The sequence below is a fragment of the Schistocerca piceifrons genome, chromosome 2, assembly GCF_021461385.2.
Source record: "Schistocerca piceifrons isolate TAMUIC-IGC-003096 chromosome 2, iqSchPice1.1, whole genome shotgun sequence".
In the NCBI taxonomy this organism is placed as follows: domain Eukaryota; kingdom Metazoa; phylum Arthropoda; class Insecta; order Orthoptera; family Acrididae; genus Schistocerca; species Schistocerca piceifrons.
In genome coordinates this window covers 628,506,412-628,525,464 of record NC_060139.1, presented here as the reverse complement: position 1 = coordinate 628,525,464, position 19,053 = coordinate 628,506,412, and the positions used below count along the sequence as shown (strand labels likewise).

Below are 19,053 nucleotides of genomic sequence, written 5' to 3'. Positions count from 1 at the left end.
GTAAATCTAGTGAAGTCTCGCCCTCGTTGTTTTGCTCACCATAAGCACTAAGACTGCCCCTTGCGCAATGCGACATGCTTCTCATGTGGAAAGAAAGGCCATTTCCAGGCAGTTTGCTTGCTACGGCAAAAGAACGCCATTCTGCCTGCTCTTGCAATAACAGGTCTCATTCACATTCTGTGGATGCAGTGCTTTCAAATCCAACTATAGGTTGTAGCAGTAATTCAAGTAAGGTTGTGCCCTCATCTCGCACCAGTGCAGTGCAATGCCATTCCAACAAACTATTTGTAACACTACAAATTGCTGGACATTGTGTTGCCTTTGAATTGGACACATGTGGTTCTGCAACTTTGCTTAACTGTGCCACATACAAATAGTTAGGCTCACCATGCACCTCACTGCATACAACAGGAAATTCCTTTACTTGGACAGTATAGTTTGCTTGCCACTTATAAACCTCACACTATGACAGTTGCATTTACTGTGTTGGAATAAAGAAACAGTGAAAATATTTCTGACTTAGATTCATTTGACTTGTTTGGCATTAGCATCCAAGACAATGTATTTTCAGTGACTGCTTTTAACCCAACAGACAGTGTAGCTAATTTGCTTAAGGAATTACCTGAACTCTTTTCTGATGGACTTCTGAATTTTGTAATGCACATTACCCCAAAAGACAACACACAGCCTAAGTTTTTCTGGGCTTGTCCCGTTCCCACTGCTTTATGAGACAAAGTAGCCAGTGAATTAAAAAAATTGCAAGACAATTGTGTGATTGCTCCAATACTTGCTAGTCAGTGGGCAAGTCCATTGGTTTTGATGCCCAAGCCTTCTGGTCGCATTCACATTTGTGTTGACTTCAAAACTACAGTCAATCCACAGATAATAATTGACACTTAACCATTGCCTTGGCCTGAGGAACTTATGGACAGGCTTGGTGCGAACTGTTTCTTTTCTAAGACAGATTTGTGTGATGCTTATTGGCAAATACCACTATATGAAGAAGTGTTTGCTGTTAATACTCACTTAGGGTTGTTCATGTATTTGCATTTGTCCTTTGGCAGTGCCTTTGCACCTGCCTTTTTCAAGATTACTCAGAATAGCTGGTTGCTCAAGTGCCGTTCTGTTCGAACTACCTTGACGATACTTCCATCTCAGTTCGTACGCCAGAGGAACACATTGCCAATCTGCGTACTCTTTTTCGAGTGTTGTCAGATGCAGGACTCAACTCACATGTCATCTCAAAAAGTGTGACTTTTTCCAGACAGAACTACAGTACTTAGGTCATATGATAAACAGTCAGGGTGTGTACACACTCCAGTCTCATTTGCTTGCATGCTGTGACCTGCCTGTTCTTCGCAATGTATGTGAACTGCAGTCAATGCTAGGCAAGTTGTCATACTACATTCGTTTCATTCCGAACACTTCACAGATAGTGGCCCCATTGCATTGCTTGTGTTGGAAAAATGTATCTTTCGTGTGGGCCAAAGAGTGCCACGACGCATTTCAGAAACTCAAAAATGCCTTGCTCAGTGATAGATATTAGTACATTGATTTTGCAAGTAGATGCTTCCCCTTATGGAATCAGTTCTATGCTTTCACACAGAATTGGTGCACAAGACAGACCTATTGCTTTTGTCTGAAAGCTGTTAACTCAAACTCAGTGCAGTTGTTCACAAATTGAAAAAGAAGCTCTCACTATTGTGTATGGTGTGACAAAATTCCATCACTATCTGTTTGGTTACAGGCCTTTGCAGTCCTTGTTTCATCCATCAAAGATGGTTCCCACACATGTTGCTCAAAAATTACGTTGGGCTTTGCTTCTATTCCAGTAACAGACCAAAACTGTGTACAGACCTACGCAGAACATGGCAATGCTGATACCCTTTCTCGCCTTCTGATTGGCCCCGACTCTGATTTTGATTCCTCTGCCGCATCTTGTTAACAGATTGATGCATGGGGCTCTAAACTGCTGCAATCTTTTCCACTGAATTACAGAAAAAAGGCGCTGTCCACAAAAGCAGCCCCTGATCTGAAGATTTTGTTGCATTACATTCACAAGTTTTGCCCTCACTCTTTGAACAATATTCAGAACTCAGTAGTGCACTGTTACTTTGCTCATCAGCACAACCTTTCAGTACAACAAAGTGTGATCCTAGTACAATCTGACAGTGGACAATAGTGTGTGCTCTTTCCCACAGTTTTAAAACAGGATGTTTTACGGCTGCTTCACCAAGGACATTGGGGAATTGTTCACACTAAACAGTTAGCATGCCAGCACTGAACTTGGCAGGGCATGGACACCCACAATGAACAGATGATGTCAGTGCTACACTTGCACAGATAACCAATCAGACATTTGCAGCTTGGCCTAATACTCAAACACCATGGCACCAAGTGCACATAGACTTTGCAGGACCATTTTGGAACACTCTTTGACTCATAGTGGTAGACTCTTTTAGCAAGTGTTGTACTAATTTTTTTGCATTGAAGGATTGCCTGAAGTCATTGTTACAGACAACGGGCCTCAGTTCACATCACATGACTTTGAACAGTTTTGTGGGTGAAATGGCATTTGTCATCTAACCAGTGCTCAGTTTCACTCCCAGCCCAATGGAGAAGCAGAATGCTTCGTACGCACTTTTAAACAACAGATGGCCAAGCTTCACACCTCCCACACATGGGAACAGGAATTGCAACTCTTTCTCGCCTCCTATTGCTCCCACCCACACGACGGACCATCACTGGTGGAACTTCTGCATGGCTGCCACCATCAGATGCTGCTTCACTTGCTCCACCCACCACAGTATACGGCACTGTCGATGGTCCACAAATATCGATTTGCACTGTGTGATCTTGTACTTTATAAAGTTTTTGGTCAATATCAGTGCTGGAAACAAGGTGAGATCCAGAAACACATTGGCACATATATGTATCCAATTACAGGTCCCAATAGTTTGCAGCGCCATCACCAGAATCAAATTCGCATTTGTTCTTTGCCCCATGATTCTGCTGCTTTTCTTCCCCCAGATTCACAGCCTCATGGGACCACACGGCCTTGGCAGCCACCTGCTCGTATCGTTATGGCATCCCAGGACAAGCCAATAGACATCGCACCTTTGCCTCTGCCATCGCAGCTCACTGACCCAATGGACCTGGACCCGCCATCACCGCCATTGCCCCAGGGGACACCCTAAGGACTCGATATGTATCCTAAACAGTGTTCTCAGGAGGACGATCCTCTGCTCTTGCAAGCCAGATGGCGGGGTACAGCTGGGAATATGCCGTCCTCCACAGCTACAGCCCCCGGTTCATCTATTATGTCCAGCTTCCTGCCTCCACCCCCCCCCCCCCCCTGTCCTCCCACTGTCGTTCGCATCTCCTGTACATGACAACGGTGTGCCAGCACACCAGTTGGCACTAGAAAACATTGTATAGCAGGTGCTGAACTAAGTGTACCTATGACAAGAGAAGACCAAGCCATGTCCCCAGGCTGCGTGCCAATAACGAACCCTGGGCAGCATGTATATAGGCCACCAGCTCCGACCAAGCTGTCTCAATCTCTATACCTCTGTACGTTGCTTTGGGACTCAGTTCGCATTGCAGCTCAAAACATGACACTGCTCTAGTGATAGTCGCCCACACCTTAGCTAGCTGTGAGGAAATGTTAGTCACTGCATATCGTTGTGATATGGACACGGACAAGATTCAAGAATTAGTACCTGTTATTTGATTGCTGTGAACCATAGAACTTCAGACTGGACAGGCTTGACGACTCCATTTACTGGACCAGAACCTGCCCTAACCATCACAAAGATGACCGCAAAATCAAAACTAGATAGCTGGATCATGAGACAACTCAATTGGTTCCTGTAATAAATTGTATTTTAACCATGTAAGCATTTTTTGTTGTTGTTTTTGTTGTTGTTGTCGTCTTCAGTTCTGAGACTGGTTTGATGCAGCTCTCCATGCTACTCTATCCTGTGCAAGCTGCTTCATCTCCCAGTACTTACTGCAACCTACATCCTTCTGAATCTGCTTAATGTATTCATCTCTTGGTCTCCCTATACGATTTTTACCCTCATTTTGTGTTGTAGTGAGAGGAAACCGGTCACCCACCTATCATACTATCCTCTCCTCATCCAGCCAGGAACCACAAAATGTTACAACAGGGCACAGCCACAACAGAAATAGAGGCAGAATGAAGCACAACACTGTTCAGGAGACAAAGTTTGCTTTACTGACAGAGCAAAAACGGATGAAGGTGCTGGTGTTAGAGTATATGGGCATAGCTTAGACTAGATACAGCAGTCTCTCTAGAGAAGATGACCGCATTATTCCAGGTGAAAATTTCTGCTATCAGAGTGTGTGTGGAGGAGAATTTGTGTAAGTGCTACAAGGATTGTAGTGTCTATATTTATTCAGACAGCCAAGTAGCTTGGAAACCTCTATAAGCCCCTGAAATGAGATCAAAGATCACTGCAGAATGCTATGAGTCCCATGGGAGACTAGGGGAAAGCAAAAGTATAAACATGCTGTGGGTCCCCGATCACTCAGGAATTAGCGGAAATGAAAAAAACTGTTACACTGGCCAGGACAGGTGTGACTACTCCATTTTCTGGTCTGGAACCTGTCCTAACCATCACAAAGATGATGGCAAAATCAAAACCACATAGCTGGATCATAAGACAACATGTACAATATTGGACTATGATCCAAAAATAAAAACATGTCAAGCTAATGATGCCAAAGCCATGTTTCAAGAGAAGTTACGTAAGCCTGACTTTGACCAGGAAACAGATTAAACTCATGGTAGGCCTCATGACTGGTCTTGAGGACTTTAAGGAACATGTACACGTGATAGGTATAGAGGAAGAAGCTCCTAAGTGTAGACTATGTGGTGAGGAGGATGAAACTGCACCACATCCTATCTTCCAATGTAAAGCTCAGGAGGGCAAAAGACATGGAATATTAGGGTCAGAAGGACCTGAAGAAATGGTGTCTAATAAAGAACTAGTAAGGGGCATGCTACTACTTATTAAAGATACTGGTACGGTTTACTATAATCACAGGGAACAAAACTGCACAATAAACTCAATTTTGGTGTGGGCAACACTGGGCTAAGAGCACTGTTGCTATTGTCTCCACACATCAGTGAAATCAAATTAACCATTCATAAGTCTACAGCATGTTAGATGCACAATAATCGCATGTTAGATGCGCAATAATCCACGTAACTTGCATAAATGCATGGAAATAAATATTACAGCTCTCCCTCTTTCATTTCATTTAATTTTTCTCTTTAATTTCCATCTGAAAAATCTGCCAATAAGATTTAAATATGTCTGCTTGTGTCTGTATGTGTGGATGGATATGTGCGTGTGTGCGAGTGTATACCTGTCCTTTTTTCCCCCTAAGGTAAGTCTTTCCGCTCCCGGGATTGGAATGACTCCTTACCCTCTCCCTTAAAACCCACTTCCTTTCGTCTTCCCCTCTCCTTCCCTCTTTCCTGATGAGGCAACAGTTTGTTGCGAAAGCTTGAATTTTGTGTGTATGTTTGTGTTTGTTTGTGTGTCTATCGACCTGCCAGCACTTTTGTTCGGTAAGTCACCTCATCTTTGTTTTTATATATAACAAAATGTGATAAGTATGTTGTCCTAAAAATCAAAGTCAAAGATGAATGCACTTATGATCCAGTGATTAATATTGGGAGTACAAATTTTGGTATTTACTATTTTCTGTAGTTTGGTTTAGTCACAGTAATTTTTCAACTAGGTGCAACGTGATTTCTTAATTTATATCTTTTTTAGTTCCAAATAATGCCCTACTTTGATTCTTCTGATAAATGCATTGGAGCAACATTTCATGTCATTATAGAACTTGTGCACATATTCTTCCTTTTCTCTGTTTTGCACAGTTATCCTGATACTGGGACTTTAAAAACTCTTTGAAAGCTAAAGAACCAAAATTATTCTTTAAGTCAAGTGTCTGTTAGCCTGTAAAATACCATTATCTAGCATGGAGATGAGTAGTTTGAGGATTTACTCTCCAATTTGTATTTTGATTGGGACAGTGATTTTCCATTGATATCTAGACCAATGGCTTCCAGGCTACTAGAACTTATATCTGCAGCCAGAAGCAAATGGACTGGTTTTGTTTAACTTGTGGACAGTGATTTGTCAGAGAGGTTCTCAATGACTGCAGACTTCATTAAGTGGGAAATAATAATAATACGAGAATTCCTGCCAGAATACACCAGTTACTAGAGAAGCACTATTTGTGGGAGGAAAAGGATGGTAAATGAGAATAGCACAACAGTTAAGTCATTAACAGTGATTGATAAAATTATTTTTTCAGTACAGAAAGTTTACAAGAATTCACAAATGTTTATCTAGTGTGTGTGTATGGCACTTTGATCAGTTATGCAGAATTCTTATATGCATGTGCTGTGGCCTAGTGCATGATTAGTCAGTGGAGGCCATTTATCATTTTATGGAGCCATTAGCTACCTGGGGGTTATATTTATTGGAGAGATAGTCTTGGCAAGGTTTAAATAGTGTTAATAAATTGTATTTCTTTCTGTGGAAATTATAAATGTTTTGACCTGGCGTAATTCTCGGATTACTCTGCTTTAAACCGATATCCTCATTTAGTCTTTTTGAATATTTCTGTTTTAAGTGGTACATTAATTGGTAAAGGTGAACATTTCTCAGTCCAATGGTCTCAAACTGGAATCTTTTTGGGTGCACTTAAGATTACTGTAGAGCCTTTATCATTGGTATTGGACTATTTTAACTCTGTCCCATCAGCCCAAAAATAGGAAGGTGACAGTTATTAATTCAGTAGCAGTGCAGAGAACCGATCTGAGCCCAGTGATAAGAGTTTCTTTGCTAATCAGTGGTGTAACACATACCATACTTTGTCTCATGTGCTATACCCTGCTAGGCCTGCATGTATCTTGGCCACAGGTATGTGTGGAAAGAAGGAAGAAAGGAAGGAAGGAAGATTAGGATTCAAGGATCCACCAACAATGAGGGCATTGTTAGAGATGGAGCACAACCTCAAATTGAGGAAGGAAAACTATTTTGCCATTTCACAGGATTCTTTCCAGCATTCAGCTTGAGTGGGAAATCACGAAGAAGCTAAATCTGGATGGCCAGGTGGGAATTTGAGCTGCCATCCTCTCCAATACAAGGCCAGTGTCTTACCACTGTGTCACTTCACTTGTTGGAAGTGCTGAGACTCAGTAAACTCATAACATCACAGATGAATGAAACTGAAGTTATTATTATTCTTGATATTTAGAGGGTGAATACAATTTTGCTAATTAACCACAAATTTAACTTCAACAAACTAGTCTTGTTTATGTGATTCTTGAAGTTTTCCCGTCTGACATAATGTTCCATCATCTTTCGGGCGTGCATTCGGGACAGCGACAATTCTTCTTGCGATATTTCGGCTAGAAACCTCCCAGCCATCTTCAAGGCAAGTCAGAGACTGAGTTCATAGCATTTGCGCGTGCCTATTTATACGGAGAGTCACGTGACTCCTATTTATACTCCGTATAAATAGGCACGCGCAAATGCTATGAACTCAGTCTCTGACTTGCCTTGAAGATGGCTGGGAGGTTTCTAGCCGAAATATCGCAAGAAGAATTGTCGCTGTCCTGAGTGCACGCCCGAAAGATGATGGAACATAGTCTTGTTTAATAAGCCAAGTAGACTTCAATGGGGAAAAAAATTGCTAAGGATAGTCACTGCTAGTAAGCATGATACTTGTACTGCTTCTGTGAAATTTTCCAAACAGTTGCACCATGCAGTTGTTCATTGCAACTATGTGAAGTGTTTCACGTTATGTGTGGCATTAATTTTTTTCTCACATCCATTTTAGATATGAGCTACACAATCTCCTCAATGTGTTAAAATTTGAATACCACTAAAGACGCATATTTCAAGCAATTTTAAAATGTAAACAAGACATATCATGGAATTAGCAAATGAGGTAAAAAAAAGTAATTTATATTTTTTTCATATTGCTTTCCATTCATATGATGATGGTGAGAAGTTGGTCTGATAAACACTAACAAGAAGATAAATGAAATGAAAATATCTTCAAATCAGGTGTTGGTGGGACAGTTGAACATATACATATATGTAATTATACTCAGGGATTATGCATTTTGACTATTATGACGACTCAGCTGTCATGTCTGAGTGAATAACAAGGGGTTTTGAATTCAAAATGAAAAGAGGACTACAGATTTTTCATAAAATATATAGCAGGGAGAACTTTACCAGGAACAGAACTCTTGCTTGTTCTGAGTCAGAAGCTTGAAGTCGGCCATGCTGTATGCTTGTGTGCAAAACATTATATGCCTGTGTAAGATCTAGGTAGCCTGAAGGGTAGCCTTGCCGTAGCTGCTGTCTTAGTACAGAACAGTAGTCCATTTCCAGCAGTCCACATGCATTATTTATAACTGCACATACACCATCTATGCTCGAGCTGGAACTGGCTCGCCTTGAAAAATAAAATTAACAACTTTTCAGTGTATTTTAAGGCAACTGGAAAGAGCTATTACAACTAGTGCTGAATATTAAAATTTTCTGAAAAGTATTATTTATCATCATCTGTCGCATGAGCCATAAGACAGTAATTAATAAAACATATAAATCAGTTTGGTAATAGCATGTAGCCATTTTTAAGATATGGTCTTAATAGTGTATTTAATTAACAATGACAATTGCTGAAAGTGAAGGCCATACCGCATAACCACACCTGACCCAACTGCCACGTAAAGCCACATCTACCCGTGATAATTGCCTCAATTTGGTGTGGAAGAAAGTACAAAAGTTTCATTTACAAATATATTTCATATGGCACCATATGTTGCACCCCTTTCTGTTCCACTGATAAATAGACTGAAGGACAACGGCTGTCTATATGCATCTGTACAAGCCCTGATTTCTCTTATCTTGGCTATATGGTCCTTACGGGTCATTTGCAAATGTTGGTTCTCTAAACTTTATCAACAGTGTTTCACAAAAAGAATGTTGTCTTCCCTACAAGAATTCCCATTTGAGTTCATGTTGCATTTCTGTTATACTTGTATGCTGACTGAACATCCCAGTAACAAATATATCAGCATGACTCTGAACTGCTTCGATGTCTTCCTTTAATTCAACCCGGTGGGGATCTCAAACATTCAAGCAATATTTAAGAATGGGCTGAACAAGTGTTCTACATGTGATTGCCTTTACAGGTGAGCTACACTTTCCTAGAATTCTCCCAATAAACCAAAGCTGGCCACTCATAGATGAGCTACACTTTCCTAAAATTCTCTCAATAAACCTAAGTTGACCATTCACCTTCCCTACCACTGTCATTATTGCCTTGATAGGCCTGGATATTTAATTGAAGTATGTGTATCAAGCAGCACACCACTAATACTGTATTCAAACATTACATCATTGTTTTTGCTACTCATCTGCATTAACTTACATTTTGCTGCATTTAGAGCAGGTGCCATTCACCACACCACATATACGCTCTAATTTATTGTATATCCTCTTACATTTCCTCAATGATGACACTTTCCCATACACTATGGTGTCATCAGCAATCACAGATTGCTGCTCATTCAGTCGGATCATTTATGTACCTGTATATAGAGAACAAGAGCAGTCCTATTGCACTTCCCTGAGGCACTTGTGATTATAGCCTTGTCTCTGATGAACACTCACTGTCCAGGACAACATATTGGTTTCTACTACTTAAAAGTCTTGAAGCCATTCTCACATCTGAGAAAGTATTCCATTAGCTTGGACCTTTGTTAACAGTCTGCAGTGGCACACTGTGTTAAAGACTTTTAGAAATCTAGAAATACGTAATTACGTCTTTCATCCATGGTTCCTGGAATATCACGCGAGAAAGGAGAAAACTCAGTTCTGAAAGAGCAATGCTTTCCATATCATTGCTGATTTGTGGACTTAAGTTTTTCTGCCTCAAATTTTTACCGTGATCTCTCAGTTTCTCTTGGAGTAATTGATTAATGGTGTGCTTCTGGGTGTTCTCCCAATCTGTTGTTAGTACAGTTCCAACAGCTTTAGAATCAGTGTTGGAGGTATGTTGTAGTTAATGGTGATTACTTTGAAGTTCAGTAAAGGTATTTTGTTTGAAACTCCTGCTTCCTTTATTTTCTGGGACCATTCACCAAACTTTTCAGACACAATTTGTCTATTATCACTTTAAGTGTGTTTGGGGTCTAATATATCGTCACTTTATAATAGCAGCAACTGAAAAGATACGGGAGGAAAAAGGTTCATGAGTATATGGTATTGAAAACTGCACTGCTAGCTAAACACCATTTGAAGATGGTGAATGTCTGATCTGGTGCCACACAGTTTGAACTACGCCCGTTCATAGGTATTTGACCCTTCGCTTGTAACCCTGGTATTAGACAACACACTCAACGCAATGACAAGAATTTCCTCCTCCTCCTCCTCCTCCTCCCCCCCCCCCCCCCCCCCCCTCCCAAATATCTGACAACCTCTGAAAATCTGAACAGCACACTTTTAAATCAGAGCTGTGGGCATTTGGATGATGATACAAAAGCATGATAAATAAAAAATCCTGGTGGTATGTCATATCATCATTTTTGGGAAATTGCTCTGTGGCAACATATCCATTGTTTAGCCCGCCCTCTAAAGTACACTGCAAAAGCCTAAGCACATACTGTGACTCATCTACCTCACACTAAAATTGATAAATGACAACATGTTTAATCACAAAGTCAGAAAAATAATTTATATTAGTAAATGCAATTTCTTAACTTATTACTTAATGATTTCAGAAGGTATATGTACTGCATTAATAATAAAGAAAAATGAATCCACTGTGAAGTACTAACCTTATGCATTTTCTTACTATGAAGAAAACATCATCCACCATACTGGATGTTATTGAACCATCCTCTACAATGTCCATAGCAACTGCTTTCTTAACACTTTCCTCCATAAAATATCTTTCTAACAGCAAGTAGTTGCCAAGCAGCTCTTGCATGCGGTGTGAAAGTTCACTTCCTTTCAGCATTGCTTCAAGTTCTCCAACCATTGCAACACGAGACTCTGGTTTTTGGAGCCCAACCTCCAAATCATTCTAGAATATTGACAAGTGAACAAAAGGGAAAAATTAATATGGTGTGCATAGGATACATACAGTCAGCCTACTCTTCCCTTGAACCCTTCCTCCCTTCCCCTTGCTTCCTTTCTCCACTCGCCAATTCCACCCGACACGTATGCCTCACCCTACTACATCTGCAGACCCATAAAATGCAGCTGGCCAGGAAATGTACCTGTGCAGATGTATGTGCATTTTGTACTATTTAGCTCTTATACAGGATATTGTCCAAAAGGATAACAATGTTTTCAGTCTTTTTTACATGCTAATCAACTGCTCGGTACTTTCTAACTACATGACAAATTGTTGCCTTAATTCCTTCCATTATCTATTGCCATACAAGCATAGTGTGATACAAGTCTTGGTTCTCAGATTTAAAACCTTTTCTAACCATGTTTCCAAGCATTTACAAGAATTGTAAGCATGCATTTAAATCACAAAACCCCTATTTTCCAAGAATTCTCATACACCATTAAAACTGCACATCAACCCATAGAAATAAAAATAGATAGGTCAATATCTTGGGAGATAAAAATGTTATGAAAAACACCTGTGCTTCAACATATTACAACTTATCAAATCCCTTTCTTCAATATTGCAAATTATTTATGAGATATTAAGAATGTACAAAAAATGTACCTATAGCACTATCGTATATAAATCATTATGTATTGAGAAAGCATAATGTAGCTTTACAGTGAGTGTGTGTGTGTGTGTTTTTTTTTTTTTTAAGCTCAGAAAAGGATTTGTCCAAAAGGTAGCAAAGTTTTTAGTTTGGCTTATATGCCTGCTGATGACTCAATGCCTCTACTGTTCAGTCTTTATCTTTACTGCTAAACTATTTGCCTTCTGGCAGACTATGGCAGCCACACCATTCAAACACGTGAAGGGCTGAACTACGGCACAGCCAACACACGTAAGCGACACCTGGCATTCACGAGTGCAGCTATACCGTTATGCCGAATTTTGGCAATGGTGCATCACGCACCGTACCGCACAGGACAAAGCAGGCAGACAGTGCGAGCAGGTCAATGCGACGGGACGCATGTCTCTGACTTCTCCCACAAATGACTACATACGTCGAGTTAATGTAACTCCCCCGCAAATGCGTACGTGCAGTCTTGAAGGCAGTTACCTGTTTCGTGGTGTGCACCCTTCCGTTTGGCAGTGCCTTTCTCCCTTTCGTGGACATCACGTCACTTCCGGTCATGCCAGGGGCTGAACATTTGACGAGGCGGCTTTTGTCTTGCTCGGTCCATGTGGTCATGCCACGGCTCTTCACTGGACAGTATACCCTCCGGGATGGGGGATCGAGCCGTACCGCTAGTGCAATGCGCCTGTACGGACGGCCATTAGTGATGAATTGTATTTGTAACAGTGTAAGACTTGTGAAGAATAAATGTGTCACGACCAAAACTGCTCTAGTTGTTTCTGTCACCAAGCCTTTCCACTGAACATAGCGTGTGGGCACGGCAATGTAGCCAGTTCACTGCGCGTTAATGACTGTAAGCGGTGATACCACACTTCCATGCTTCAAGACTTTCCGTATCAAATTTACATACAGGACTACACCAAGGAAGTACACTACATCATGCAACTTGCAGATAGAGGTACTTTTTATGTGAAAACTCTTAAAGATTTTTAAATAAAACAAATGTAATAAGCATAAGCATTCTACATCTTCACTGTACATGGCTTTGTACTTGCAGGCCTCTGCCGTGAGGGGGCTCCGAATTGCAGGATGTAACATGGTGATGTGTAATGTACAGTAACTATGGCGGTGCACGAGAAACAGCATGCAGTAACTGTGTTTTGAATTGAAAGACATATTCACACATGGGGCACACTTTCCTTCATCGTGTCAATGCTATACCACGCGAACACTGTGGCACCTGCAACAGTATGATGTCTTGGGTTCACTGTCATCAATCATCCTCCGTACAGTGCCAACTTGGCCCCATTCAATTTTCATCCATTTCCAAAACTTAAAGAACACTTTGAGGGCTTCACTTTGATAATGATGCAGTAATACAAGCAGAGGTGAGATTGTGGCTCTGTCAACAATGTCACATATTCTGCAGTAGCAGTATCAACAAATTGGTCTCTCACTCGGAGAAATGAGTTTGTTGCCATGGCGATCATATTGAGAAATAAATATGTAAACATGAAGAATAAAGCTGTTGGATGTTAATAACATTTGTTTTACTTAAAAAGCTTCAAGAGTTTTCACATTAAAAAAATTGGAGACATTACTTTTTGGCAAGCACTTGTAATTTTCAGGCTACAATTTCATACTACTGGAAAAAGAAAGGGAATTTCCAGTCACCAATTACAGAAACAGTACTAGAACTAATAGGCACATACAAATGAAGAAGATACCTAATCTGCAACTCCTATAATTTTTAAATCTTTTCTTCATAAAGGTAAAAACACACATACAGAATAGCAAAAAATGTAATTCATGTAGTAGTTAGGGGAAATACAAGGTGCTGAAAATAGTAAGAAGTTAGTCCACTCTTATTTTCAACTCCTCAAAAGTTACAACAGAAGATAAAATTCTATTCCCATTAGCTCCAAAACAGCCAGCTCCCTATTTTAGTAACTGATAAAGGAACATCCCTCTTCTGTATTATTTTTAATTGTTATGCTCTAAAGAAAGTTATAATTTGTTTCAAGTCCACTATACCTTCTATGCAAAATGCATACATGTTAAAAAATGTTCGGATGTGTACTTCATGTTGCAGATATTTAATCCGCATTATACAAAATAAGTTTTTAAAATTATTTCAAACCTTTGGAGCTGAGAATTTTGAACTTTTATTGACTCCCCAGACAATCGTAGCTATATTGCAAAAGCAGTAACAGGAATTTCTTCAGTAGTCATGTAATACATGCTATTATAACAGAAAATATTTCAGTGCCACATATCTGACAGAAAATATACTCTTCAGTTTTCTGATGCACAATACAGATAATTTCACTTTATAGTTAAAGAGTGGTGAAAAAACTAAGTTAACAAAAATAAAGAAGCCATACCATATGATAAATTGTCTTGGTGGCACCCATTAGCAAATCTCTCACAAGATGCATTTTAGATAAAGCTCCTGGGTCAAGTGTCATGTAATGTGCAGAGCTGTTCTTAATACTTTGTCTTCTAATTAAATATTTCAATAGTGTTATGTAAATGGAGATATAAAAAAATCTACTCACCAAACAGCAGCAGGAGAAAATACATACAAAAGGATTTAACTTTTACAAGATTTTGGAGCCAGTGGCTCCTACATCTGGTAGAAGAGTTGAAGGGGAAGGAAGAGGGGAGAAAGTAAAGGACTGGACTGGTTTAATGAAATGGGTACAGTTCTGGAATGTCACCCAGAACCTCGGGTCAGGGGAGACTTACCAAATGGGATGAGAAGGAAAGACTGAATCTTTCCTTCTCATCCAGTCTGATAAGTCTCCCTTGACCCCAGGTTCTGGGTGACTTTCCTGAACTGTACCCATTTCATTAAACCAGTCCAGTCCTTTACTTTCTCCCCTCTTCCTTCCCCTTCAACTCTTCTACCAGATGAAGGAGCCATTGGCTTCAAAAGCTTGTAAGAGTGAAATCCTTGTGTGTGTGTGTGTGTGTGTGTGTGTGTGTGTGTGTGTGTGTGTGTGTGTGTGTGTGTTCCCCCGCCACCGCTTGGTGAGTAAACTTTTTAACTATCCATTTACATTATATTATCAATAACTGATTATTTTTGTTTCAATAGTGTTATATATTTGCAAATTCTCTCTCAGTAGCACATCATGACAAATATAGAGAATAATACAATCTGAAGTGTTTCAAATGGTTTTAATACACTTACAAGAACTCTCCGTCTTATGAAACGAACATAAAGTTCTGCTCTTGAATGCATGATGGTCAGTTCTCCCAATAAGAGATCCAAATCTTTCGGATCTAATTTCTCTGGTGATTTACTGTATATATTGCTGCTGGTGCCACCAATGCTACTCCTCATGAGGTCATTTACTTGCTGTATTTTCCTCTCTAAATGACGAGATCTGCTGAACTCAGTTATCACATGTTTAGTTTGCCTGTCACATTCACGCTGCAGGTATGTCACCACAGTGAGAAGTTTTCCTGGACCTAAAAGAGAATAAAGGAAAATTAAATATACACGCAAACAATATTTTAATTTAAAAAGTAGTCATAATAGTTGTATGTTGTAGGTTAACGGGGACCTAGAAATGATGGAGAGGCTTCGTACCCACCGCAGCTGCAGTGGTCCACAACCCCACGACAACTACTGTAGTCCACTTCAACCCTCCGCTGCCCCACACCGAACCCAGGGTTATTGTGCGGTTCGGCCCCCGGTAGACTCCCCAAGGAAGGTCTCACACCAGACGAGTGTAACCCCTATGTTTGCGTGGTAGAGTAATGGTGGTGAACGCGTACATGGAGAACTTGTTTGCGCAACAATCGCCAACATACAGTAGCTGAGGCGGAATAAGGGGAACTAGCCCGCATTCGCCGAGGCAGATGGAAAACCACCTAAAAGCCATTCACAGACCGTCCGGCTCACTGGACCTTGACACAAGTCCGCCGGGCGGATTCATGCCAGGGACCGGGCGCTCCTTCCCTCTCCGGAAAGCCGTGCGTTAGAGTTATAATAATTACTTATTGCCAAACACACATTACAAGTTTTCTGTCTGATCTTACGTCAATAGATTTTACCACACCAGATACTCGCCTACCTGTCCTAAGATGCTGGCTCATCAAATGTGTCAGGAGTGCTGAGTGGTAGGATCTGGAAGCTCCAAAGAAGTACAGAGAGATGTGCACAGTAGTTCAACAACTGAAAGAGTCACTCTCTAAGAATGAACTTACCCTAAGCCATCTAGTGCAGTAAACCACAATGAAAAACATGGTAGGGTCAAACACAAACTGCAAAAGTCCCCTACAGGTAACAAAAACTGACAGATCTTGTCCAAAGTGTTTGAATAAAACACAGGTGAATGAAACAGAAATCAACAGTTTGAAACATGAAGTACCAGGTGGTTATAATTAAACGTTCTCTATTTAACACATTATAACATAGAAGCTAATTACCATACAAGCACCAAACATAGGAGCATTGATGTCCTGAGTATGGGTTGCACGATTTCCATGTGTCACAACACCACAGTCCATTTCCAACTATGGCCACCAGGTACCGTGATCAGTCATTGTGATTCATAGTCTCACACACCTAACAGGTCGCAGTGCCCTTGTTGATGTGTCAACACGAACATGGACAAAAGGAGCAAGGCATTACTGGTGAAGCTCTATTATCAAAGATACAGTAATGCTGCAGCTGCACTTCGAGAATGTTGCCAGCTGAAAGGATTACGGAAGGGTCCTCTTTCTCCAGCTGCTGTGTGAAGCATGATGAAGAAGTTTGAATCAACTGGAGAACTGGGTATTGCTCTGGGAAGAGGCCAACAATTGGTTGCACCACAGGTGGTTAATGAATTTGCTGTTGCTATGGCAGACAATGCTGTGTGCAATTCCCAGTGTCCTGTGTTACGACAGTTGAACATCCCGTGGTCCACTGTACAGAAGATGCTTCAAACCATTCTCAAATGGTATCCATATGAGATCTATATCATACAGCAGCTTGCACCACAGGACACACAGTGACGTGTTGACTTTGCTCTCCACTTTCTCGCAAGGACTGAAGTTGACAAGGGCAGGCCCTGGACCATCTTATGGACAGATGAAAATCATTTTTCTCTGACTGGTGAGGTGAACACACAGAATTGCCAAGTGTGGGAATCTTCACCTCCAGTCACTGTACATGAAGTTTCTCTGTATGATGAACATGTCACTGTATGGTGTGGCATTACGGCTACATTCATCATTGGCTCATTCTTTTTTGAGCAGGTTGGCACTCAAGGGACAAAGATGTGCAGTGTGACTGGCCAGTGTTCCTGTGATATACTTCGTCAGCATGTCATACCTGCCCTACAGGAGAGAGACACATTGAACTCATTTTCATCCAAGATGGGGCCCCACCGCACATTGCACATGAAGTTCACCTGCTTCTTCGAAACACATTTGGAAACAATCAAATTATCAGGCGATCGTTTCCAAATGCTTGACCGGCATGATCACCTAATCTCAGTCTCTGTGATTTCTGGTTGTGGGAATACCTGAAGGACAGGGTTTACCCGGGGAACATTCACACATGTGCTGATCTGAAGCACAGCACATCAAGAGAGGTAGCCAGCATACCTATGGACATGCTTCGTTCTGCTGTACAGAATGCAATCCTGCACTTTCAGACTTTCTGGACACTGATGGGTGCTGTATTGGGCCCCTTTTGTAGCAGTACTGGCATGTAATGGTATGATGTACCGTAGCAGCACATTAAAAGTGTTTCGACTGAACTGATTCTGCATTATTTCTCTTCCCCATGTCCTTGACATTAATGCTACCAACTTCGGTACTTGTACGGCAATTAGTTTCCATATTATAACATGCTGAATACGGAAAGTTTAATTACAACCACCCGGTATTAAGTATGGGGCTTGTGCATGTGTGAACTCTTCAAGTACAATAAGAGAGAGAACGGCTATCAGACCTTTATCTGACAATAGTAATAAACAGGAAACAACAGTAAATAAAGTAAGTAACAAGTAATCACATTATTATAACAGCTGAGAGACTGCTAGAGGGAGCATGAGCAGTGATTATGCAGAACAAGAACTTAGCAGGCATGAGAAAAAAGTGGAAGGATCCTCATGGACAGAAACATGGCTGATTGCATTAAAGTATATTCAAAGCAAAATCTATTACTTTTATGCCAGTGAACAATACTAGTGAAGATGTGGGGAAAAAAGGATTAAACATAAAGCTTGCCAAGAGCTTCAGGTGAGTGGAAACATTTCAGAATACTTTAATGGCAGATTTGGAAATCAGCTGCAAAGCAGACTAGAGGGGATCTGGAGGAGGAGGAATAGTCAGCTGATATGGAGTTTGTGTAGAGATGATACCTGGCAGTCATGTGGTCATCCAATGCTGATGTAAAGCATTGCAATGAGGTAGAGTGAATGTACCAGCCAGTTAGTCAGCTGATATGGAGACTGTGTAGAGATGATACCTGGCAGTAATGTGGTCATCCAATGCTGATGTAAAGCATTGCAATGAAGTAGAGTGAATGTACCAGCCAGTTATATGGAGTCAGCACAGGAAGATGAGTCAACATGAAGGTGTGACAGAACACTGGGAAGAACTATCACATGTTCCAATGTGCCCATAATGAAACTGTAAATGAAGTTGCACAGTTAGCTGGTGGATAAACACAGACTGTACCATGCATAGCCAGTAACACAGTGTAAGATTAGTGAGTGTAAAAAGATCCTAACCGAAAGGAGCTGGAGACAAGTGTGACCTTTGTCAATGACAGTCTGTTTAAAACCCGACTGGGATTGCTGCTATCAGTGGATGCAGGTCCCCTAGAGCAGATCCTGAGTGAAAACTGGGAAAGAAACTGCTTGCAAAGGATATTAGGGGCTGAGTATCTTGCAAAAACTTATTGCTCTCAGTGACAGATAAAACTGCATATCTTCAGTGGGTCAAAAAACACAGAAACTGGACATTAGGTGACTGGGAACATGCAATGTGGTCAAACTAGTTACAATTTTACCTGTTTTCAAATGATGCCAAGTGTTGAAAGTACAATGAAGTTTTGAGCCCACAGTGTGTATTTGCTGTAGTTCAGGCTGGAGGTGGTTATGAGAAGTTTCGGGGCTGTTTCTCATATCATGCTTAGACCCACTCAGTCACGTACCATGAACAAAAAGCTGGGTATTTATCTCAACATTACTGTTTTCTGTCACACAAGCTCCCAAATA

General features: G+C 40.9%; 1 protein-coding gene across 2 annotated transcripts in view; it reads right to left on the bottom strand.

Moving 5' to 3' along the window:
• Window positions 1-19,053, bottom strand: part of LOC124776874 (conserved oligomeric Golgi complex subunit 4) — a 124,535-nt gene that overhangs the window by 48,340 nt on the left and 57,142 nt on the right. For both annotated transcript variants that reach the window (XM_047252055.1, XM_047252056.1), the window contains exons 6-8: window positions 15,024-15,304; window positions 10,907-11,154; window positions 8,295-8,517 (exon numbers count right to left, since the gene is read on the bottom strand). In XM_047252055.1, the coding sequence (XP_047108011.1) occupies window positions 8,295-8,517; window positions 10,907-11,154; window positions 15,024-15,304 (752 nt within the window). The remainder of the gene's footprint in view (window positions 1-8,294; window positions 8,518-10,906; window positions 11,155-15,023; window positions 15,305-19,053) is intronic.